This window comes from Trachypithecus francoisi, unplaced genomic scaffold (genome assembly GCF_009764315.1).
Source record: "Trachypithecus francoisi isolate TF-2019V2 unplaced genomic scaffold, Tfra_2.0 Lachesis_group17, whole genome shotgun sequence".
NCBI classification, from domain to species: domain Eukaryota; kingdom Metazoa; phylum Chordata; class Mammalia; order Primates; family Cercopithecidae; genus Trachypithecus; species Trachypithecus francoisi.
The window spans coordinates 105,273,715-105,299,206 of NW_022681462.1; the positions used below are offsets into that span (position 1 = coordinate 105,273,715).

The 25,492-nt window shown below is 47.2% G+C and overlaps 1 protein-coding gene across 8 annotated transcripts in view; it reads right to left on the bottom strand.

The window, feature by feature from the left end:
* TRAPPC12 (trafficking protein particle complex 12) overlaps window positions 1–25,492 on the bottom strand; it is a 117,703-nt gene that overhangs the window by 56,085 nt on the left and 36,126 nt on the right. For all 8 annotated transcript variants that reach the window (XR_004428590.1, XR_004428589.1, XM_033176665.1 and 5 more), the window contains exons 4-5: window positions 18,595–18,708; window positions 16,029–16,167 (exon numbers count right to left, since the gene is read on the bottom strand). Coding sequence is in view for 6 of the 8 variants with exons in the window: in XM_033176665.1 (XP_033032556.1) it covers window positions 16,029–16,167; window positions 18,595–18,708 (253 nt within the window). In the remaining 2 variants the exon portion in view is untranslated. The remainder of the gene's footprint in view (window positions 1–16,028; window positions 16,168–18,594; window positions 18,709–25,492) is intronic.

Below are 25,492 nucleotides of genomic sequence, written 5' to 3' on the forward strand. Positions count from 1 at the left end.
GTTTAAAAGTCAAAGGATACAAGATCAATATGCAAAAGTCAACTGGCTTCCTAGATACTACCAATAAATGATGGGAATTTGAAATTAAAAACACACTATCATTTCCCATATAAATAAGTGAAATACCCTAGGTATAAAATGGACAAAATAAGCACAAGAGCTGTAGGAAGAAAACTACAAAACTCTGATGAAAAAATTCACAGAGCTGAAAAAAATCAAGAGATATTCCACATTCATGGACAGGAAGACAATACTGCTAAAACAACAGTTCTTTACAACTTGACCTACAGATTCGATGCAGCCCCAATAAAAATCCCAGCAAATTATTTCATGGTTATCCATGAAATGATTCTGAAGTGAATATGGAGAAGGAAAACACTCAGAATATCCAACACAGTATTAAAGAGAGCAAATCTGGAGGGCTGACACTACCCACCTTAAGAGCTACTCTAAAGCTACTGTAGAAAAGACTGGGTGACTGTGTGGTCCTAGAAAAAGAACAGACAAATAGATCAGTGGCCCAGAGCAGAAAGACAACAAATTGGTCTTCACAAATATAGTCAGTTTGATCTCTGACAAAGGAATAAAGGAAATGCAATGGAGAAAGAACAGGTTTTTCCAAAAATGGTGCTGGGACAACTGGACGTCCACATAAAAAAATGAATCTAGACACAGATCTTACATCTTACACAAAAATTAACTCCAATAACAGACCTACATGGAAAGTGCAAAAACTATAAAACTTTTAGAACAGAACACAGATGAAAATCTAGGTGACCTGGGTTTGTTGATAATCTTTTAGATACAACACCAAAAACATAATCCATGAAAAGAAAAAAATCAGTCAGCTGGACTTCATTAAAATTAAAAACGTATGCTCTGTAAAACGTAGTATTAAAGTAATGAAGAGACAAGTCACAGATAGGAAGAAAATATTTGTAAAGCACCTATCTAATAAAGAACTTGTATCCAACGTATACCAAGAATTCTTAAAAATCAACAACAGGCCAGGTATGGTGGCTGATGCCTGTGATCCCAGCAGGTGGGGGAGGCTGAAGCAAACTAGTTGCTTTTTTTGGTTTCTACAAAAAACACAAAAGCTAGCCAGGTGTGGTGTGTGCCTATAGTCCCAGCTACCCCGCTGGTTGAGGTGGGAAGACTGCTTAAGCCCAGGGACTCGAGACTGCAGTGAGCCATAACTGCACAGCTGGACTCCAGCCTGGGCGACAGAGTGAGACTCTGTCTCCAAAAAACAGATGATAAGAAAACAAATAACCCAACTAATAAATGGGCAACAGATCTGAACAGACACCTCACCAATAAAGATTTATCAATGACATGCATATAAGATGCTCATCATCATATATCATTAGGGAACTGCAAATTAAAACCATGAGATGACACTATACACCTATCAGAATAGTGAAAAGTCCAAAAAATGACAATACCAAAGGCTGGTTGAGGATGTGAATCAACAGGAACTCTCACTCACTGATCTTAGGAAAGCAAAATAGTGTGAAAGCCTTGGAAGATGCTTGGCAGATACTTACAAAGCTAAGAATACTTTTATCATGAGATCCAGCAATCACAGTCCTAGGGAGTTACCCAAGGATTGGAAAACTTGTGTCTACACAAAACCCTGCAAAAGAATGTTTATAGCAGCTTTATTCGTAATTGTCAAAAACCAGAAGCAACCAAGTTCTATTCTTCAACAGAGGAATGGATAAATAAGCTGTGGTATATACACACAGCGGAATATTATTCAGAGATAAGAAACGTACAGGCCGGGTGCGGTGGCTCAAGCCTGTAATCCCAGCACTTTGGGAGGCCGAGACGGGCGGATCGCAAGGTCAGGAGATCGAGACCATCCTGGCTAACACGGTGAAACCCTGTCTCTACTAAAAAATACAAAAAACTAGCCGGGCGAGGTGGCGGGCGGCTGTAGTCCCAGCTACTCAAGAGGCTGAGGCAGGAGAATGGCGTAAACCTGGGAGACGGAGCTTGCAGTGAGCTGAGATCTGGCCACTGCACCCCAGCCTGGGCGACAGAGCGAGACTCCATCTCGGGGGGGGGGGGAGGAAACATACCATCAACCAGAAAAAGACAGTGGAACCATAAATGCACATTCCTAAGTGAACGAAGCCAACCTGAGGATCACACACTGTATGATTCTCACTATAAGACCTTTGGAAAAGGTGAAACTATGTAGACAATGGAAAGACTCCAAGTTCCCAGAGGTGGTGGGGGATTAATCCAGGGGTGGTGGTGGGGGGTTAATCCAGGGGTGATGGGGGGATCAATCCAGGGGTGGCAGGGGATCAATCCGGGGTGACAGGGGATTAATCCAGGGGTGATGCGGGATTATTAATCCAGGGGTGATGGGGGTTGATCCAGGGGCAATGTGGGATTATTAATCCAGGGGTGATGGGGGATTAATCCAGGGGCGGTGGGGGGATTAATCCAGGGGTGGTGGGGGATTAATCCAGGGGTGTTGGGGGGATTAATCCAGGGGTGGTGGGGGATTAATCCAGGGGTGATGCGGGATTATTAATCCAGGGGTGATGGGGGTTGATCCAGGGGTGATGGGGGTTGATCCAGGGGCGATGGGGTATTAATTCAGGGGTGATGGGGGATTAATCCAGGGGCGATGTGGGATTATTAATCCAGGGGTGATGGGGGATCGATCCAGGGGTGGTGGGGGGATTAATCCAGGGGTGGTGGGGGATGAATCCAGGGGTGGTGGGTGGATGAATCCAGCGGTAGTGGGGGGAGGAATCCAGCGGTAGTGGGGGGATTAATCCAGGGGTGGTGGGGGATTAATCCAGGGGTGGTGGGGGATCAATCCAGGGGTGGGGGGGGATTAATCCAGGGGTGGTGGGGGATCAATCCAGGGGTGGTGGGGGATTAATCCAGGGTTGGTGGGGGGATTAATCCAGGGGTGATGGGGGATTAATCCAGGGGTGGTGGGGGATCCAGGGGTGATGGGGATTGATCCAGGGGTGGTGGGGGATCGATCCAGGGGTGATGGGGGGATCAATCCAGGGGTGACGGGGGATTAATCCAGGGGTGACGGGGGATCAATCCAGGGGTGACGGGGGATCAATCCAGGGGTGATGGAGGGATCAATCCGGGGGTGACGGGGGATTAATCCGGGGGTGATGGGGGATTATTAATCCAGGGGTGACGGGGGATCAATCCAGGGGTGACGGGGGATTAATCCAGGGGTGATGGGGATTGATCCAGGGGTGGTGGGGGGATTAATCCAGGGGTGGTGGGGGGATTAATCCAGGGGTGACGGGGGATTAATCCAGGGGTGATGGGGATTGATCCAGGGGTGGTGGGGGGATTAATCCAGGGGTGGTGGGGGGATTAATACACAGGGCAGTGAAACTATTCTGCATGACACTATGATGAACACGGAATGTCATTAATTTGTTGAAACCCACAGAATGGACAACCCACAGAGTGAACCCTAAGGTAAACTATATACTTTAGTAACAATGTACCGATATTGGTTTATCAATTATAATAAAAGTACTATGCTAATGCAAAATTTTTATACTTATTAATAAAAATGCAAGATGTTATTAAAAACTGCAGAAGAAAGAGGGTATATGGAACTCTACTCGATTCTTCTGTAAATTACAAAAAGGGAAGATAAACCTAACTACATATATAATTTAATATACAGTAAAGATGGTCTCTCCGAGGTATTGGATGGAAAATGGAGCTTTTAATGAGCGTGGTTCAAATATGGGGACTGCCACATGAAAAAAAGATAAAATCACATCCATTTCTTTGGGTTGAAGGACTGTGTTCTTGGGATCTCGGATTGAAACTTAAAATATGTATTTTTATTGTCAGAAATACTATTAAATATAGTGGCCAGCTGTAGCTGAAAGAGTAATATTAATACTTGATTAAAGGCACATTCTGACCAGCTGCAGTCTTGTCACCTGTGTCCTTGTCAGAACTTCAGAATCTCAGGCCCTGCCCAGACCTGCTGCATCAGGGCCTGCCCACCACAAGAGGCTGGGTGATTCCTGTGCACGCTGAGATGGAGAAGCACTGCTCTAAAACAGTACCTTACTGATGTGAAATTAAAATTCGCTAACTCAAAGGTTATCAGGTAATATCAATTATATTTTTCTAATGTCTCAAAATGCACACTGACCTTCCTTAGGATCAAATTAAAACAGGTCATCAGTAGCATACACTGCCTTAATTGCAACAGGTAATCAGTACCACATAGAGCACGTTCATTACATATCACACAGGACAATGGCCCTCATTAGATATATATTGTTTCCTTGCTGCCTCCACCCTTTTGAAAACCACACAGGCTTAAGTTTAAAGCCTAAATGGGGGTTAAGGGAAAAGAAGGTGATGAAATTCTGCCTGAACTTCTGTGAGGCCTTGGGGACCAAACGCCTGCTTGTACCTGTGGACTCCGCGCTGCTGGAGCAGGTGGAGTTGAGCTGTGGTCAGATCCTCCTTCTCCAAGAAACCTGACTTCCAGGTTCTTTTCAAATCTCCCACGTGCTAAGGTGCTCCCACTGCTACTGCTTTTGGGAGGTGGGCAGGATATTTTTGTGAACAAAATTTACCCATTTCTTCCTTACATTTGGGGGACATATTGAATAAAATCACAATTAAAACTAGCACTAATGTAGCAAAATTCTTTCAGAATTAAATTTTAACATTTTAAAAAGAAAATATGTTAATATTATTTAAAAAAATGATAATGAGCCCTTCCCCTGCCCCCCACGTAACAGTTAACAATAACTCAGCTGGGCGCGGTGGCTCATGCCTGTAATCCCAGCACTTTGGGAGGCTGAGGCACGCAGACCACTTGAGGCTGGAAGTTCGAGACCAGCCTGGCCAACATGGCGAAAACCCTGTCTCTACCAAAAATACAAATACTAGCTAGGCGTGGTGGCACACGCCTATAATCCCTTCTACTCCGAGGCTGAGGCAGGAGAACTGCTTGAATCTGGGAGGTGGAGGTTGCAGCGAGCCGAGATCGCACCACTGCGCTCCAGCCTGGGCGACAGAGTGAGACTCCATCTCAAAAAGAAGAACATAAAAACCACAGTAACTCAAACTTCTGCACATCCTCGTTCCCACGGAGGGTGATCAGCTCCTCCTGCTCCACCGGCCAGTCCCTCAGTCCAGACGGAAAACTGCAGCCTGAAGGGGACTGACTGCCTGGGGTTCTGTGGCAGGGAAGAGATGGCTGGCTGTGTCCTCATTATGGTGGCACTATTCCCTCACGCTGCCACCTCTCCTTGTAGATACTCGGTTATCAAGTAAACAAACATTCCCTAATCCCAATTCATCAAAAGCTGCCAACATACGGCCACCAGGCCACTTGGCAGCCGCTCTGCAAAGACTGTCAGCTGGAAGCTCTGGCAGCATCCCCCAAGCAATCCTCTCTCATGCTTCCCTCAGTGGGAACCTAAAAGCTGGGCCCTCCCCAGGTAGATGCAAAACCAAGAATGACGGTAGCGGGGATCCAAGCCGGCCAGGTTCTTCCTTAAACATGCTGTCATTGTTTGTGCCTTTCCTAGCAATACCTGGAGCAAAGCGAAGACTGAAGTGGAAAAAGATCTTCCTCCTCATTGACTTGTATCATTGAAAAAGTCTCGCACAGGTTAAAAATCTTAAAAGAATAAAAATCCGAAGGAAAAACATATCTACAACTTCATATGAAAGAGAAAAATGTAGGGAATTAAATCAGAAAGAAAAACACCCCTTCCTAGAAAAAATATATGGATCATAGAATTAAAACAATAAATGGAAGCAGCTGGAGAAACCACCTGTGTGCTCCAGGTGGGGCATGTGAATTTCACTGAGTTGACATTTACTCAGCAGCTCCTGGCGCTGGGCAGGAGGGCCTGCACCCTGTGCACACAATGAGAGCTATGGGGTCTGCATCCTCAAGGAAACCACTCCCCTCTTCAACAAGATACATACAGAAGCTGCTTTGGTGTAATTCAGACTTTTGTCGTAAGTAAATGCACATAAAAATACCTTTAAGCTGATTCTCTCAGTCACCAAACCTAGCCCCTGTCTCTGAAGAGCCACCCTGGGAATCTCAGTGAAATCCTCCATGCTGAGGGTGGTTGTCAAGTGAGATAAAATATGCAAGGTTTCCACACCAGCCCTGAGGCCTATCTTTCTCCTGCAGGGAGAAAGAACATTGGAAAGGGAAAAAAAAAGGAGAAGCTAGTCAAAATCTGTGAGGAAAAACAATTCCTAGTGGATCTATTTTTCTGGAAGATTCCAGAAAAATGTATAGTTGTGACCTGCCAAAATCTAGGTTGGTATAAATACTGTAGAAGTGTTCTCATTAATCATTCAGAAAACATTAAATGAAAATACTCCTACAAAATTTATCTCAGACTGTACCTTGTTGTGCTGAAAATCCGTACTACTACTATAGACAAGAGAAATGTGCTAGGAATTGCCCGGGCCTTGGTGCTGGGCAGTGAAAAATGAAAGGGGAAAAAGATGACATTTCAGTTTCCCTTCAGTGGGGTATGCTACCTTCTGCCACTCACTAGCTGTTTGTGCTGGGTGGATCACATCCTCTCTGCAGCCTTTTGTGTCACCTGCAAACTAGGGCATGAGGGCCCAGATGCAGTTAGGTTGCCATGAGGCCAGCGCGGGTGTGACATGAGGATGCCTGGATGCCTGTGCCACCTGCCTCAGAGAACGTGGCTGTGGGAGCCTTCCAAAGCCTTTGCCCAATTTTAACAGCTTTACCCTTTCTTAAAAAAGGCACAAACTTACAAGTTTGCCCTGGCATTTCCGTCTCATTTTCAAGTTACGTGAATGTGTTGCTGGGAAGGCTGCTTTGTATTTATTTCCCTCTGTCTCTGCATGGCTGGTGTGTCCTTTCCTGTCCTGACCTCAGCAGGCAGGATAAGCCATGCGCTTGGTTTCCCTCTGCTCAATGGTGGGGATACTGCTTGGTGTCTGTGCCCGGCCAAGCACACAGTGTCACAGCTCTCAACAAGTCATTTTTGAGTTAAATGTGGCATTGTAAATAAAAAAAAACTAAAAACAACAAAAAAAACAGTGAGAAAGTCCTAAGAGAAAAAAATACCTTAAATATAAATGATTCACTTAAGTCTCCAAAGCCCTGAAGCATGAAGACAAACTGAGGTTTGGGTCACTGCCTCTGTATGAGTCTGCCACAGCCATATGCAACCCCGTGTGGCTTCAGCTACAGCCCAGTGACTGGCCAAGGCCCGTATCTAGTGCAGACAGGGTAAGGAGAGGTCTCCATTTGGGTGTTCTCATGGTAGATATGGAGCCCAAACTGAAAATTCCCATATCTGTAGTGGTTTGTTCTAAGCAAAGACTGAGAATGTTAGATTTCATAAAAACAGTGAGCAAAGTGAAAAGCCGTAAGAGGAACTAATGAGCCTTCTCCAAACAAATAAAGCAGCAACCACGTGTCCAACGATGAACACGCGGGAGTTCCGACGCAAAGTACTGTGGCCTGGAGATCTGACTCCAGCCGAGCATGGTCACTCTGCAAGGTGAGGTAATTTTGTCATGAAAAATAAAATCCGACATTTGAAACATGCTGAATATTTAATTCTGAGATATCATGTATGGTTATGTGTTGATAAAAAAAAAAGTTTCAGAATTTAATTTGAGAACTCAAAATGTGAATTTCATGATTTTGGAGGGAGGATGAAAAAGGACGAAAGGCCCAGTGACAGTGACAGTGACAGTGACAGTGTGCCTTTACGCACGCAGAGGAGCAGACATCTGAGGGACGAGTAGAGAGATTCTTAAGCGCACAGAGGAGCAGACGGCTGAGGGGCGCGTAGGGTGATTCCGGTTAATTGAAGTGTTTGCCCCATCCACTTTAATTTGACTTGAAGGTAATCTTTAAGGATTCACTTCTGAAGTACAATTTCGTGTGAAGTCATTACAGCTCTTGTAACTTAGACTAAACATACAGATCTGAATTTAGTATTAGAAGCAGCACTGTACTTCTTAAACAGCATAGTGAAGATAATCAAGTTGCTTTATTTCCAATGGGAAGATCTTTTAGGCGCCTATTTTCCCTCTAGTTGCATGGAAACTTGAAGTGAGCAATTTAATGCAGAACGTGGTACTTTAAAAATTCAAAGCACTAGGAAAGTTTACATGCTCACTGCCATCGTGAATGTTTCTTTGGAATGAGAAGCGTAATTCCAAACAACAGATTAAAAAGATGGTGGTGGGGGTCTGGAAAAATTTAACTCTCTGAGAGAGGATGAAATTAAACTTGTCAGGAATGGACATTTAATTTCTTTAACATAGTGAATATGTACAACACAAGAGTGAACCCAAGTGTAAACTATGAACATTTGCTAATAATGCTGTACCAATACCGGTTCATCAATCGTAACAAATGTACCACACCAATGCAAGCTGTTAATATAAAATGCAATGAATGATCTAGAAATATTATTCACAAACACAATCCCTACCAACACTTTTCATGACTGCAAACCCTGTAACAGGAGAAACAATCTGTACTAGTGTAACAATTTAAAAAATAAAAAAAATCTAAAAGAAAATTAAAGAAGGCTAGTACGGGGATAAGAAGAATGGCTCCCAAAAGAGAAACTCTGTAGGATTTTGGAAAAGTATTTTAAAGCCCTAACGTGAATAGTAATTATGAAGTTAACAACATTTAAGACGAACAAAAATAAAAATACTTTTGGTGCTGGGAAAAGGCTGGTGTCCATGGCGACCACCCTCTGGGGTGGATGAGGAGATTTCCTGGGACAGGGATGTTCCCTGCAGATGCTGAGGTGCCAGTGAAGGCAGATGGCCGTGCTGTGGGGAGATTACAGAGGATGTCTGTCTACAGGGCCAAAGACTCTGTGGGAGGTGATCCCCGGAGCACTCAGGTTAAGTGCATCCCACTGCACGCGATGGAAGATGGCGAGGGCAGCAGGTGGCCTAGGGCCTCAAGGCTATGCCAGGAGAGAGAGCATCTTTGACAGGTGTGCACAAGGGACTCCGCGGCGCTGCCTCGGAGCTCTTGGAAGCTCCAGGTGAAGAGCGGCAAATCAGCGGCTGTGGAGACTCTCTTCCCAATACCGCATCTCCCAGAGCTCCTCCACACCCGGGAACGGTCCCAGCAACAGCGTGCACAGCTCATCCCATACCCAGCCGACGGTCCCAGCAGCAGTGTGCACAGCTCCTCCCATACCCAGCAGACAGGCCCAGCAACAGTGTGCAGAGCTCCTCCCACACCCAGGGGACGGTCCCAGCAACAGCGTGCAGAGCTCCTCGACACCCAGCCGACGGTCCCAGCAACAGCGTGCAGAGCTCCTCGACACCCAGCCGACGGTCCCAGCAACAGTGTGCACAGCTCCTCCCATACCCAGTGGACGGTCCCAGCAACAGTGTGCACAGCTCCTCCCATACCCAGCGGACAGTCCTAGCAACAGTGTGTAGAGCTCCTCGACACCCAGCGGACTGTCCCAGCAACAGTGTGCAGAGCTCCTCCACACCCAGCAGACTGTCCCAGCAACAGTGTGCAGAGCTCCTCCACACCCAGCAGACTGTCCCAGCAACAGTGTGCAGAGCTCCTCCACACCCAGCAGACTGTCCCAGCAACAGTGTGCAGAGCTCCTCCACACCCAGCCGACGGTCCCAGCAACAGTGTGCACAGCTCCTCCCATACCCAGCGGACGGTCCCAGCAACAGTGTGTAGAGCCCCTCCACACCCAGCAGACTGTCCCAGCAACAGTGTGCAGAACTCCTCGACACCCAGCGGACGGTCCCAGCAACAGTGTGCAGAGCTCCTCCACACCCAGCGGACTGTCCCAGCAACAGCGTGCAGAGCTCCCTTAGGAAACGTTCTGGAAAGCTGTCTGGTAAATGTCTTTACTTGTCTCAGCCTACTTGGGAATGACAAAGGCATGATTTCTTTGCATTTATTATTCCTGATATAACAGTAGGTGGAATCAAGAAGATACTCCTAAAATGTGTTATGTTGCAAACAAAAAAGGTTATGTTTGTATTTTTAAATTAGAATTTTTTTTCAGGGTTGCAAATAGTATTTCCCAGAATGGGAGAAGATATTAATATTTCCCAAATACAAAACAGATGAAGGATTAAATACCTACTATATAGAACGAACCTCAAGCAATTAATAACAAAGATAACCCAATAGAAATACAGGCCAAGATTACGAAAGAGTGAGTTACCAAGGAGGAAACCCCAACAAAGGACGCATAATTCAGCAGAAAGACGTCAGTTGCGACAGGAGGTAGAATTTTACACTCACTGGTGAAAGTCTGACAATCTTTACTTATACAAGAGTGGAGGGACAGAAACTGACAGGCTGTGGCTGGGAGTGGAAATTAGCATGGCCACTTTCACATATGCCACTTTAAATGTACACCTCGAACTCCACATGTACAACGGGAAATGTACAAAGATGTCCGTAACCCCACTGCTCATCACAGCCAAGAGCTGGAAAGATCCTAACTGTTCATCTTTATGGATACGGGTACAGATGGATATGAACAATGGAGAGTGGGGAAAAAAAAAAAAAGCAAATGAAGAATGATGTGCTCATGATGTATATTTACAAAGCTTATAAGACAATACTCTCTCTCTGTATACATGTATTTCTCTGTGTGTATGTATATGTGTGTGTATGAAGCAAATATGTAAAAACATGATCTGGAAGGCTATACAATACACCACGACTGTGACTGCTTCTGGGAGGGACTGAACTGGGAAGGAGGTTCACAGGCTGTATCAGCAATGGGTGATTTCATTTGTTACAAAAAAGGTCTAAGGAAAATATGAAAAAAATTTGTTAATTGTCTGAGTATTTAATATTTGCAGTTAAATAAATATCAATTTTTGTTAAGCCAAGAGTGGATTCAACCAGATCCCAAAACAGTGTCTCATAAGGTACAGAAGTCGTGGGTTAGAATAAAAGTAAATACCTTTTATTAAAAAGCTATTAGAACAGAAAAAAAGTAAAGTAAAAGTAAACAGTAAATAGACGTGGGCAACACAGAAAAATCAAATACGTGAATTTGCACAAATCCATCCGGAAACAGCAGTGACATCCTGTGCAATGAAAGAGTACCCTACCTCAACTCTGAAGAATTCACGGATAGGGAACTTCTATTTCAAAATCAGAGAAATATGAACAGGAAAGGCAAGTTTAAGATATATTTATCTTTTTCTCTGTCCCTGGAGATGCATGATACAGGGTATCACTACGCAAGTGAAGTTCAGTTTTCAGCGATAAGACAGTGGCTATGAGCAAGTTTTCTGCACACTATTTTTATTCTTCTTGTTTTGACATCTTCTACCAGTATGACCAACACCGACCCTCTGAATTTCCTGAAGCCGCATGACAATTCTAGACAGAAGAGCTCAGTTGCCAAGTTATGTGTGAAGTCTCAGGGGACGAGAGCCACACAGTCTTTAAGTGTGTCCTGCAGGGACACAGAGGACTTCCAGTGAATGAAAAGATGTGGACAATCTGCTCACAACCCCCAGCCAGTTGGCTTCTGAACACAAATCTGAGCTTTCAATGACTGCCCCACAACCCACGAAATGAACTCCGACAAAAGGCTTGATGCAAGCAGCTTCCACTCCACCGCCTGCAGCCTGGGTTCTGGGGATGGATGAGGCTGGGCCCTGGGTTCTGGGGATGGGCGTAGGGTCTGAGAGGGGAAGAAGCAATGAATGCAGTAGAAGAGGAACAGAGGAAAAGGGGGTGGAGATTGAGGAGCAAGAAAGGAAGATAAAGAGAGGACACCCAGGTCAGAGTCAGTGCTATCTGGGCTTCTTGTGGTTTTGGGGGTCCCACCCAGAACCGCACAGCCCTCAGCTCCGGGGGGCGGGGCTGGGTTGGCCTCATGACCGTAGTCCTCAGGATTCTTCCCGTGTGCAGGAGGGAGCGTCCAAACAACCAAGTGAAAGACAACACTAGGGTCAGAATCGGGGCTGGGCTTTGGGGGTGGCTGAAAGCAACTGACTGAAATTGCGAGATATGACATATAAATACATCAACCATAATACTGTTCCCTTCTTGGATGAATTTTTTTAAAAAAACCTTCATGATTTTTACACATGATTCATTACATGTCTTGTTATGAATATTCTGAATGGGCAAAAATTACACCCAATATTTACATGAAATATATTAAAGCTCATTCATAAAAGTTGTTTTTATAATTATAGCCTCCTTTTAAAGCACATTTTAACAACTTGCTTTGCTTATATATTGCAAGCTAAAATGAAGTGAATGAATCAAAATCTCACATTTATGCTTTGTTACACCACAAAATGGGAAGAAAAATTAGTAAACATCCAGCATATTATTGAGGATGAATGTTAATACACTTTTGCTAAAATATATGTATGATTTATGTCTATTTCATAATTTAAATTAGCTGCTTAATGATGCGTAGCTGCTATCTTCTCTTTATCCATTTACCAATGCAATTTAATTTCAGGAAGAATGAAAGCATGTTTTCTAGGCTTGACTGAACATCCTTAGGAAAAAATGTCCTCAAAATGAGGAGGAAAGATGACAGGTAGTTCTCTAACTAAATCCACAGATTTTGATTCTTTATCTTAAATGGCACTCAGTGTCATTTCCGTCAACATCCTCTCCTTAGAGATGGGTAAACCGTGCCACGGAGTCTTCAGGACGCTGTAAAATAGGATGTGCAAGGTGAGGCTGGGCCTTCCTGAATGGCCAGAGGTAAAGGTTAGAGACCAGTGGGAGCTAGAGCTTTTTTTTTTTTTTTGTGAGACAGAGTCTTACTCTGTCACTCAGGCTGGAGTGCAGTGGTCTGATCTTGGCTCACGACAACCTCCGCCTCCTGGGTTGAAGAGATTCTCGTGTATCAGCCTCCTGAGTAGCTGGTATGACAGGTGTGCACCACCATGTCCGGCTAATTCTTTGTATTTTTAGTAGAGACGGGGTTTCACCATTTTGGCCAGGCTGGTCTCGAACTTCTGGCCTCAAGAGATCTTGAGATCTTCACGGCCTTCCAAAGTGCTGGGATTATAGGCATTAGCCACTGTGCCCAGCCGAGCTGGCGATGTTTATTTGGTCATCATAGGAACTATCTGCCTCTCAGTCACACTCATTCTTAGACACCTGTCATACATTCAGAAGCAGGTGATGTAAGAGGAGTCATTTGAATCTATAATTCACACGGACCTCAGTAGGAAAGGAAACCAGAGCACTTGGTGCAGCTCTGTCCTTCAGGGTATCTGGTGGTTTCAATTAAGGCCTGTGTGCTCAAGGCCCTGAGTTTTCTGTTAGCAGCAGACAAAATGCCTAAAATCAGCTGTCAAGTCCCAGTCCCAGTCCCCAGCCCTGGCAGAGTCCCACAGACCTGGGTCCAGCCCCCTCCCGGGACTATGAACGAGGTGGGAAGAGCGGGTTGGAGGAGAGGCTCAGGCTGCAGTCAGGCAGAGGGGGAAGGAATGGTTTTATTTCTGCTGGGGGAAAACAAAGCTAATCCTTATAAGAAATAGGAAAGCAGCCGTTTCTTGACTATGATAGCTACCAGGCATAACTGATTAAATATAAACACCCTCAAACTTCCCCAATTAACAATGCCTTTAACCTTTCCACCTTTTCTTCACAACCTACCAAGTGACAGCCTCCCCCTTCTTTCTGGGCTGGAAATTTGGTCTTACATGGAAAGGATGACCCTCAAATTGGTGACGAAGTGGAGACAAGAAAGGGACATGACAGAATCAGGGAGCCCAGTTAATTTACAAGGTAGAACAGTATCCCTTGAACAACCAGCAATGGTTGTATCTCTCCAAACTCATGAGTGGATGAGGGAACCACCTACAAGCAGACTGGATGTAACTTTGGGAGGGACGTAGATGAGACGTACTCCTGGGAAGAGGGGACGGATAGAGCCCTGCTCCTCCAGGACAGTGCTCATGACCACCGGGCAGCCTCCTGGCTGGAGTTTGGGAGAAGACCCCAGGGAAGAAGTCAAGACATCTTTATCCAACTCATGGCCGCAAAAGCCAGACTCCTGGGGACAGAGGCCTGCTTGGCCAGCAACACCAGTGAGGGTCCTTCAGCAAGTTCCCGAGACCCTCTGGCCCCACTTCCTCCACCTGTTGGCCACGCCATGGCAGACAGAGCTCCTGAACACGCACCATCAAGCGGTCCTGGGTTTGGTCTGTTCCTCCTGGTCACGTGGAAGGCTAGCAGGACTGGACAGGCCAGTGGGTGGGCAGGAAGTGTCACACTTTAAGGACTGGCATCTGCATCCCTGGATGACACAGAGTCCTACGTCCGAGAGCGACAGTGGTGTTGCTGGTCCTTCCTCACTCTGTGGCTAACTAGATTGGCTGGTTCACTTCCATGAAATCAAGCCAGCCCCAGCAAGACAATCTCTCTGATTTATGCCCTATCTTAGTTATTAGAAGTTACCCTTTCCATTTTTTTCTTTTCTACAAGGGGCAAATTCCCTTAGTCAGAAGGAATAAACAATTTTAATACCAGTGAGACGAAAGGCCAAAAAATACTTTATACTAAAAATGATAAAAATCTCCATCAATTCCAGGATAACTCAGAGTAATATGGACCAATTCCCGCCTGTCCTACCTGGAGGAAGGTAAAGATGATAAAGGAGAGAGCATGGGGAATAAAGAAAGCCGGCGTCTGCATTCGTTCCTATGCCCCTCCAAAGAAACAGAGCTGAGTTTTAAGCAAAAAACAACACACAAAGAAGATGAAAGATCTGTTTTTACTTCTAGCCTTTTTAGTTCATCTATTTACTTACTAGTATCAACCAAGTTAGATAGAATGTTTATTTAAATTTTCTGAGCCTTCTATAGGAATTATTATTTTATTATTAATCAGGCCTTTGCATCTCTTGTACTGCCGGTTTTAAATATTTTCTACCTCTGATCAGGCTCTGCATCTCCTGACACCTAGGACCATTCTCTGTAGCTCCACTGCCACAGCCAACAAATGCTGACAATCGAGCCTGCAAAACACGGCCGTGTGAGACTTTCCCGTGTCACTGATACATTCAGAAGAGAGAAAGAAAACCAGCAAATACAGTTGGTACTAGATAGCAGCCACTATTCCAAGCAACTTACACATGACATCATTTAATCTTCAGGACAATCCAGGAAGCAAGCAGGATTGGCATATCGGTTTCACCGATAAGGACACACTGCGGCACAGAGATGCCAGATAACTCCCCCAAGGCTACACGAGTCAACGGGGTACCAGGATGTAACTGGGGATGCCTGGCAACAGGGCCTGGGCTTTCAACAGCTGCTTACACTGCCCTCATGAGACACCCTGCCGGGACTGTTTTCTATTTAAGAACATATGAGGGGCTTCAAACATATTTATAAGGTTCTCCACCAAGAGACGCACATTGCACAAGGCTCCCAGTGCTGCCGAAGGCTCTCCGTAACCCGTCTTCTCCCTTCCCAACTGTTGATTTCCTGTCACTCTCCTAGAACTACCCTATGCTATGGCCTAGTGTTTTCCAAACCATGGTCGTGACTGTGACCCAATGGGTGAGTCACAACCAGATTTTTAAAATAAATTAAATAAGAATAGAGACGAATGGAAAATGCCGCGGCGTGTGCCACATGGCACGGACACGTTTGGTTTCACTGCTCTGCTTCTCTGTGCATCAGGTCCCGAGATGGGACGGTTCTTCTCTGTGGAGCACAGCTCAGACGCCTACCACTCGGGCCCTGCACCAAATCATGCTGCCCTGACACAGCAGGTGCTAGATACACGGCTGCTAAATGTACAAACAGACACACCAGGGAGCACCTCCAGGTCAGTGTTTCGGTAAATCTGAGTGGGAGCATTCTGTAAGTCAAGGCTTGTTGCTAGGTACTTATCTGATTTTTTTCAAGACTGGATAAATAAGGAAAACTGAGGCTACCAAACTATGTATGAATCAAAGCAAACCAGAGCAAAACACATACAAATGTACAAATATTAAATACCATGGCCTTACCCCTGCGCCCAGGGTACACGTGTGGGTAGTACTCGTAATAAAGATCTGGCTGATCAAGATTTCCAAAGGGTTCAAATTCCATCTCAGCATTCTGGAAAAGGCCCAACTTCACTAGTAGTGCCAGCCTCACAAACCAGAGCTAAAAACAAAATACAATGGAAACAATAGGTTATCTATATATATCCAGTTCAGAAATTGCTATTCCTTATGAAGTTGGTGTTAGAGATTAATTTCTCCTATATTATAATAAGGGCTAACCTAACTTCCTATCTTTGCATATTTACACAATCGTGTTTAAAAAAGCAGAACATGGTCACTCTGCGAGGTGAGGTCATGAAAAATAAAATCCGACATTTGAAACATGCTGAATATTTAATTCTGAGATATCACTCATGCCTGCAGTTCCAGCTACTTGGGAGGCTGAGGTGGGAGGATTGCTTGAGCCAGGAGTTTGAGTACAGCCTGGACAACATGGCAAGACCCTGTCTCTAAAAAGAAAAATTACTATTGAGCTTAATAACAATGTGAATGATTTGACGTAACTGTTTACTCTCAATAAGTAAACACTGCTTACCGAGCAGGTGTGTGTGCAAAGCACTGTGCTAGGTGTCATGAAGATGGAAGGGCACCAAAGGAATGCGCCGCCTAGTGGAGGGCGGGGGAATGACGGCGGGAACGGGAGCAGGAAGGAGCGGACGCGCGGGGATGGGTTGTGTTTGAGGGCAGCTCTCAAGGCTGCGGAATGTCAAGGGGCCACAGGCTTGTTCAGGGAACGTGGACAAAACACGACGTACGAAAGCACAGTGTGCTCTGGCAGCATCTGGGGTACATTCAGGAAAACGGTGGGAATTTGCATCAGAGAGCTGCACAGCCAGAGACTGGGGATTAAAGGGGGAACCTAATGTGATCTGACTTTACTGATGAGAAGTGTGAATTTCACTAAGTGTCCGCTGAGGGATGGATGGATAAAGGAACGTGGCACTACACACAGTGGAATACCACTCAGCTTTCATGGAGGGAATCCCATTGTTCGTGATGTGGATGAGCCTGGAGGACATGACGTTAGATGAAACAAGCCAAGCACAGAAAGACAAACAGCGCGTGACCTCGCTACACACGGAATCTGAGCACACTGGGCTCACAGAAGCAGAGTAGATGGTGGGTGCCGGGGCTGGGCAGTGCAGGTTTGAGAGATGTTAGTCAAAGGACACAAAATTCAGTCAGACAGGAGGAATAAGCTCAAGAGATCTGTTGTAGACACAGTGACCACAGTTACAAACAACGTATACTAAAAATTGCTAAGACAGATTTTCAGTGTTCTCATTACACACACACACACACATAGGAGAAGATGAAATTTCGCATGGTAGGCAATGGGAAACTATCCAGCTCTTGACTAGCTCCGTTTCAGACCTAGTTGGAAAGGAGGGTGGTTCACCCTCTTTAGGCAGCCTGGTGGTCCCTGGCTCCCAGGAGGTCACCATATTGGGCTTGAGCTAGTGCCAACACGTGATCGGCAAAGTGAACTACAGCCCAGAACTCCTGGGCCCAAGTGACCCTCCTGCCTCAGTCTCCCCAGTAGCTGGGACTACAGTCATGTGCCACTGTGCCGGGCAGTTTTTAAGCAGGAAAGGGAGATGATCAGAAGTGTGCTTTAAGAGTTTTTTTGGAGGTAGTTTATGGAATGAATGTGAATAAAGAAACTTGAACTAAGTTCACATAGGAGGCTAAAGCAACACTGCAATGAGAATTTGAACTGCAGGTGGTGATGGGTTGGAGAGAAATGATAGAAAAACAGCCTAGGATTTGGCAAACCAGTGGACGGACAGGTGATGGGGGAAAGCGGCTCTTCTTGTCAGCTCTTGCGGGAAGAGGAAGAAGGGGAAGGAGCCTGCTGTAAATAGCTAAGCTGTCAGGGCTCCCCAGAGCTGCTCCTTTCCAAAGCTCATCACAGTTCTGAAGGATCTGGTGATCTGTTTAGTCCCGGGGATTCCCATGTAAGCTAGAAGAACAGTTGAAAAACTCCCCAGGGAAAGGTAAGAATTTATCAACGTTTGCAGCTGTTCCTTCTTCTCAGATGAGTTTCCTTTTGTTCACAAGTCTATTTTGTGCATTTCCTTTTCTTTTTTTTTTTAAATTTCAGAGCAAGTGATATGCCAGGAGGAGCAAACCCATGGCACATGGACTCTCCGTCCTTGGGGTGGACAGAACCAACTGCTCCTGTCACTGTTTCCTACCGGGCCCAGACACACCCCAGATCCCCGCACAGGCCAACTGCTGCTGCCAGTCGTGAGGCGAACCTGCCTGCTGACCCAAAGCCATGCCGGTCCCACCATGAGACCGAGTGTGGGCACCTGTGAGCATGCTTCTGGGGCGCACAGGCGTCCTGATGGGCCAAAGTGAGGATTCCAGTGCCCCAGTATAGTATATACAACATAATTAGGAGATAAAGAAGCAGGATATGAAAATATACTTTTTGTTACTGGCATGAAAGGCCATGGTCCTGTCCATGTCCCCAAACTGTGATAAGCCAGGTTAAACTTCAGCCCCTGAAAGGTGTTCTCACCTGCAGTGAATCTGTCGTGTGGCTGGTGGGCAGCCCGCTCTTGCCGTAGCCCTGGCCGTGGGCTGTGAGGAGACGTCCGCACAGGTCCACTGCTGCCCTCCAGTTTCTGCAGCTCTGCAAGACATGGCAGAACATGTGACCAAACACACATGCAAGGCATGGTGGAATCCATGACCCAAACGCATAGCCTCTGGCTACAGCTGCTCACCTTGCTGGAAGCAGCGTCAACCAGCCATTAGTAATCATGACAAGGTCAGTGTGCTGGCAGCACAGAGGGGAATGCCATTTGTCAATGCTGCACGTGTAATTAGGCAATAAGAGAGCCAAGCGTGAGATACAGTTCGAGCTGATCAAATCATAAAAACAGTAACATTTAGCAACTGATAGAACATCGGGAAGAGGCTTTTAATTGGAAAGCTCCGCATATCTCTCAATCTATACGACTGGCTTCCTTTTTAGCAGGATTGTCTTGAGATTTGTCAATTTAAAATCAATAAGGAAATTTTATGCTATGTGTTGGACATATGTATTTGTATCTGTAAGATCTGCATGTGACTATAAAATAAGTGGCTTTATATGTTCATAATTCTAATTTATCAATATGAAAAAATCAATGAACTATGTGAACACAACATGTTCCAGGCCCATGTGGCAATGCACGGCCTACTTTCACATCGCGTAACGTTACGGCTTCAACACGGAAAGGCTGGCTGGTACCGACACACTGGCTGATTTGTATAGACTTCTGTGTTCATCTTTGCCCTTGTGCAATACAGAAAGGATGGCCGTTAGGCAAATGAATGGGAAAAGAAGGTCGGAATGTTTAAACCTTTTAAGAAGCTAAAAGTGGACGCCCACTCTGTCTTTTCTCAAGGTAATGGGCACTATCTTTGAATACTGTAGATGTCCTCATTTCTGCAGCCAGTCAATAAACATGCTTTAAGTACCTCCTGCCTGACAGAGACTGCCAGGCTGGCGGGGAGGTTAGTGAACGAGCACTCATTAGTGGATGATCCAGCAAGGGAGACAGACAATTAAACAATATGTTTCTCAAGAATTAGCTAAATGATTTTGTGTGCGTGCCAAGCACTTCTCTGACAAGAAGTTTAGGAGTTTACATATTTTAAAAATGTGTGGTAGAGCCTGCCACACACTTCTGTGTACTAGCTCACACACGCGCTGCTCCCTCTCCACACATCCTGCACTCCACGCCCGGACACAGAGGACTCAGAGCCTGCTCACGAAGCGCCTAGGAGGGAAATGAGTCTCAGCTTTGCACTACAGTTGTTCTGCAGTCCTTTATTTGGGCTTCCTCAGGTGGGAGCTAACGACCTGCTCTAATTCCAGCTGCAGTGGGGGCGGGGGGACTGTGTTGTAGGCAGGAGAGTGGGGCTTGTGTCTTCCGGGGCTCTGACATGTGGCCTCACACTCACACTGCAGGCCCAGCAATGGCTGAGTTTACAGAGCTGATGTCATCTGTCCCACCTTACAGATGTGACAATTAAATAAGATATATGGAAGTGCTGAACACAGTGCCAGGCAGGAGGGAGGCATTAAAAATGTGAACGATGCTGTTAAAAATTCCCAAACCGTTTCTACATCAATCCAGAGTTGGCGTGTGCGTGCCCAGTGAAACTCTATGTGTGAGGGAAGGAACCGGTGCTGGGCCCGGAGCTTCAGACAGGCCAGGCTCTGAGTGAGCAGCCAGGGGACGGGCCAGGCTCTATGAGTGAGCAGCCGGGGGACCTGGCGCTGCAGACATCTCAGTTTCCTCCAGGTCTTCTCAGGGCTTGATCGTTCGTTTTTAAAAAATGCTGAACATTCTACTGTCCAGATTACCAGTTTGTTTACCCACTGGCCTACGGAAGGACCTCTTGGTTGCCTCTAGTTTTTGGCAGCTATGGATAAAGCTGGCATCCACATCTTTGGGCAGATTCTTGTGTGGATACAAGCATTCGGCACAACGGGGTGAGATATCCAGGAGCGGAGTGCAGTCACTGGAGTGCTGGGTTGTATGTAAGAGTGCGTTTAGTGTTGCAGGAGTCACCAAGCTGTCCTCCTAAGTGGCCGCGCCACCTTGCCTTCCCCAGCAGCGCGGGGTCCTGCGGTTGCACATCCCACGGCACTTGGTGGTGTCCGTGCTCTGTTTTTCAGCCACTCCAACTGGCATGCGTTTCACTGTCTGGTGAACTTTCCACCGTTCTCTCACAGTTTCTCCTTTCACTGTACCTGCCACAGCCTGACGGTGAGTACTGGCCTCCATGGCACCAACCAGCGAGCTGCAAATATTAGCAAGACAACTCAGATTTCTTAAAATATATCTTGTAGCCTTCTTTTTTTTTTGGAAAGGAGGAGACCAGAGCATACATCGTGCAGTTGGAGTCTGTGGTTTTCTTCACCAGCTGGTGCGTAGCCACTAGACCCAGTCAGAGAACCACTGATCGATGGTGAAGATGAAATCGGTGCCATGTTCCCCCAAACCGTCCACACTACAGCAAGTAATACAGGATTTCTGTGTTCTGGTTGACAGTTCAGAAATATTTTTAGATTGGTTAAGATAATTTACTAAAACGATCTCCAAATGCCTTCTCTAGTCTAAATTCAATGCAATAATCACTTTATATAATACAAATGGCTCTGTATATTCTCTTTGAATTGCAAATGTGAACGAGTGAGAGGGAAAGAGATTGTGCCAAGTCTGAACCAGTTCTATATATGCATCTAGGCAGACTCTGTATCCAGGGGCAACTAATAACTGCTCCCTTCCCGGTTCCCTATGCCTAAGGCTCTGGCCTGTCCTGCTAGAGAGGCTGAGGCCCTCTTCCCTCAGGACATGCCCTACGGTGAGGACGGGCAGGAGTTAATCAGGGAGGAGGAGAGGGGCAGAGACCCTCGAAAAGGACAGAATGTGTGCAAAGCCTGGCGAGAGCAGGCACTGGGGGGCACAGGGAGCAGAGGGCAGGGTGCAGGGCCCGAGGGGATGCAGTAAGGACCAGGTGGCCGGAGGCAGGAGGTGGAGGAGGGGCCGAGCAGGTGAGGATGAGGGGAGGCTGGGGAAGCAGGTGAGCATGGGTGGCACAGGAGGGGAGGCAGAGGAGGGTCGGGTATGCTGGCCTTTGCAGGCTTCCAAGAGCACAGGCCACAGCATCTGAAGGCCCCAGTCTCCCTGCACCGATGGGGTGAACTTAAGGTATCTGTGTAGATGTGAGTAAAGCTATGAAGAGGATGTTCCAGTAGCCGGGCCTGGTGCTGGCCATCTGTGCACATCCTGGGGACGCCCCCCACCCCCTACTGCCTGAGTTGGTGGGCAGAGCTCACAGGAGCCCAGAGGCCTGCCTCCTGTGCACCTGCATGGTGAGAAGGTTCTGTGCTACCATGGAAGAGCTAGGCATGCACAGCAGAGCTCAGAGCTCAGTAGCTGGACAGATACCGTATGGCCAGGAAGTCTACAACGTTCACTCTATGGCCTTTTACAGAAAATGCTGGCGGATCCCAAGTATAGGCCCCTCGTGGCTCAGTCGTTCATTTCTGTCGACTTCAACGATGACTGTGGGCTGACTTTAGCCCGCAAGTGGCTTGTGACTGATACCCGAGGATGAGGCACAGGAATGGAGAGGCTCCTGCAGTCACGTGACAGAGAACTTGACGGGCACGGCATGCCGTGGTAACAAAGCAGGGGCCTGCATTTGGCATGTTTTTCCATTTCAGTCTTTCATGACTGATTACTGTGAATTTCAGTTATTATTTATATTGATGGTGCAGAGTGGCAGAAGCAGGTGAGTATTTGTCCAGAGGGTCAGTGAGCAGACGTCGCCAGGAGGCAGCCCACAGAGGAACTCAACATCCGGCAGGTTCCAGATAAAGCCATTAGCAGCTTTGTTGAGAGCTGGTTGGACTGGAATCAGACGAGAATAAGATTTGTGGAAAGGCCGGGTGTGGTGGCTCACGCCTGTAATCCTAGCACACTGGCAGGCTGAGTCAGGCAGACTGCTTGAGCTTAGGAGCTCAAGAAGAGCAATATGATGAAACCCTGTCTCTAGAAAACAAACATGAGCTGCGTGTGGGGGATGCATCTGTAGTCCCAGCTACCTGGGAGGCGGCGGTGGAAGGATCATCTGAGCCCAGGAGGCTGAGATTGCAGTGACCTGAAATCATGACACTATACTCCAGTCCGGCGACAAGACTGAGACCCTGTCTTAAAAAAAACAATAATAAAAATATCTGTGGAAACTAAGAAGAGGGAAGCAGAGAGGTGGGCAGCTGTAGGAACCTCTAGGAAAGTTGGCATGACCAGGGTGCCAGGGGAGGAAAGGCCGACAGCGGCCGCAGAAGGTGAGACACTCCGTGTCTGTGTTTAAGCAAGTGCTTGAGTGTGTAAAAACACAGAGGAGGAGGCTGTAGCTGGAGAACAGCTGATTACACATTAAGAAGAAAGGATGACTCATGGCTCAAGGTTCCAGGCGTCAGGGCATGCGGGCCGAGGGCCGTCGGCGGGGAGGACAGTCTGCCCGCCGACCTCAGCAGGTGTGTGTCCAGGACTAGGGACGTGAAGTGCTACCAGAACTCTGTTTTGGCTCCAAAGCTGGGGGAACATCACTCATCTTTAAAAGTGAGGAGGAAGGGGAGGGGTGGGAGGCTTGAGAGGGGTAGAGACAGTCTAAAAGGGCAGTGGGAGAGACCAGAGCAACCTGGCAGGAAGGCCCTGCAGTGCTGATGATCCACTTGATGCTGCCAAGCGTCACTGCAGATGCTTGAATGTGAGAAATCCTCCCGCAGCCTCAGCTGCTGGGTGTCCATGCAGAAGAAGCTGGAGGCTGAACCTGTCAAGAGCGCAGGTATCTGAGATGTGTGCAGTGGAAGAATGAAGGAGCAGGCATTCTGGGATTTGGGAAAGGCATGTGTGAGATGTGGATCATGGAAACCACGCTGGGTAGAGAAGGAAGTGAAGTAACGAGGTGCGGAGGCACAGTCAGCGAGCAGATCGGTAAGCCACAGCGTGCAGGAAGGCAGAAGAACCACAGGTGGATGTGGATGCCACACTGACCAGCTGGCTGGCGGGAGAGGGCACTCAGGAAATGGCAGATGTGCCGCTGGAGCTGTGTAGGGTGTGGGTGATCATTAAGGCTCCAAGCGTGACCACGGGAGAAGTGGCCCCCACAAGAGCCAGAAGATGGCCTGGGGGAAGAGCTGAGGAACAGAGAGGCCCCTGGACTGGCTGGGCCGCCCCTGCTGACCCTGGAGTTGCGGGGTGAAGGGAAGGGTCTGGGAGGAGGACTACCAGGTCACCGCTCCTCAGCCATTCTCAGCTACCTGACCCCAGCCAGGCTGCTGAACTGTGCCTTGGTACCTGGTAAGTAAAATGGATGTATTAATAGTTCTTCATGATTCTAGTGAGGATTAACAGTTAATACAGGTGAAGTACTCAGAACCATGCTGGGAGCCTGGTGAGTGCATAGGCAACGCCAGCTTTTCTCCCCAAGGCTCTGCAGCGCGGTACCTTCATAACCTCTCCGAGTACGTCTTCCCTGCTGAACTGTTGGACTGTTAGCCCTGTAAATGCGTGGGCTGTTATTATTTTCGGTCATAACAACATTATAAAGTAGGCATTATTATGACTTTTTTTTTTTGAGACAGGGCCTCGCTCTGTCATCCAGGCTGGAGTGCAGGGGTGCGACCACAGCTTGTACCTCCTGGGCTCAAGTGATCCTCCCACCTCAGCCTCCGAGTAGCTGGGACTACAGGCATGTGTAACCACACCCAGCTAATTTTTGTATTTTTTGTAGAGACGGGGTTTTCCCATGTTGCCCTGGCTTGTCCTGCACTTCTGGGCTGAAGTGAGCTACTTACCTTGGTCTCCCAGAGTGCTGGGATTACAGACACGAGCCACTGTGCCTGCCACTATGACAAATTTTTGTTATTTTTAGTAGAGATGGGGTTTCGCCATGTTGGCCAGGCTGGTCTTGAGCTCCTGACCTCTGGTGATCTGCCTGCCTCAGCCTCCCAAAGTGCTAAGATTATAGGCGTAAGCCATCACGCCTGGCCAATGATCATTTTAAAAATGAGAAACTTAAGGTTTTAATTTTCGTGGAAAGGAGAACAAAGAAGGTAATGAATAAATATTGGCAAAATCTGCATTTCCTCATCCATTACTTAGCGGCCATTTACTGACTGCCTGCTGTGGGCCAGGCACTGTGCTAGGCTGGGGGCACACAAGGCCGATGAAGAGGGCCAGGTCCGAGAAGCCAGGGCAAGTTTCCAACATCAGGTCACAAAGGTGAGATTTCAGTTCCAGGAAAGAGAGGCAACTAGGTGCTTCTAAACAGAGAAATGCATTTTGAAATAAAATGTTTGGAAAATAAATCTAGCTGCAGTGTACAGACTGACTGGGGCAGTCTAAAGACCGTACATGGTCAGGCGCTGCATCACCCAGCAAGGCAGCAAGAGAGCAGCGAGCAGCCGGCGCCGGGCGGGGGTAGGCGGTGCCGTGGCGGCTCCCTAGAGGGTGAGAGAGACCTGGAAACAAACTAACCAATAACAGACTAACGTGGAAATCCAAGGGATAGCGCGAACCTGTCTCTACCCACTCAGCGCAGGCCGGACGTGGAGATGCAGCAGGCAGACGAGCTGGGTTTTTTTTTTTTTTTTTTTGAGGCGGAGTCTCGCTCTGTCGCCCGGACTGGAGTGCAGTGGCCGGATCTCAGCTCACTGCAAGCTCCGCCTCCCGGGTTCACGCCATTCTCCTGCCTCAGCCTCCCGAGTAGCTGGGACTACAGGCGCCCGCCACCTCGCCCGGCTAGTTTTTGTATTTTTAGTAGAGACGGGGTTTCACCGTGTTAGCCAGGATGGTCTCGATCTCCTGACCTCGTGATCCGCCCGTCTCGGCCTCCCAAAGTGCTGG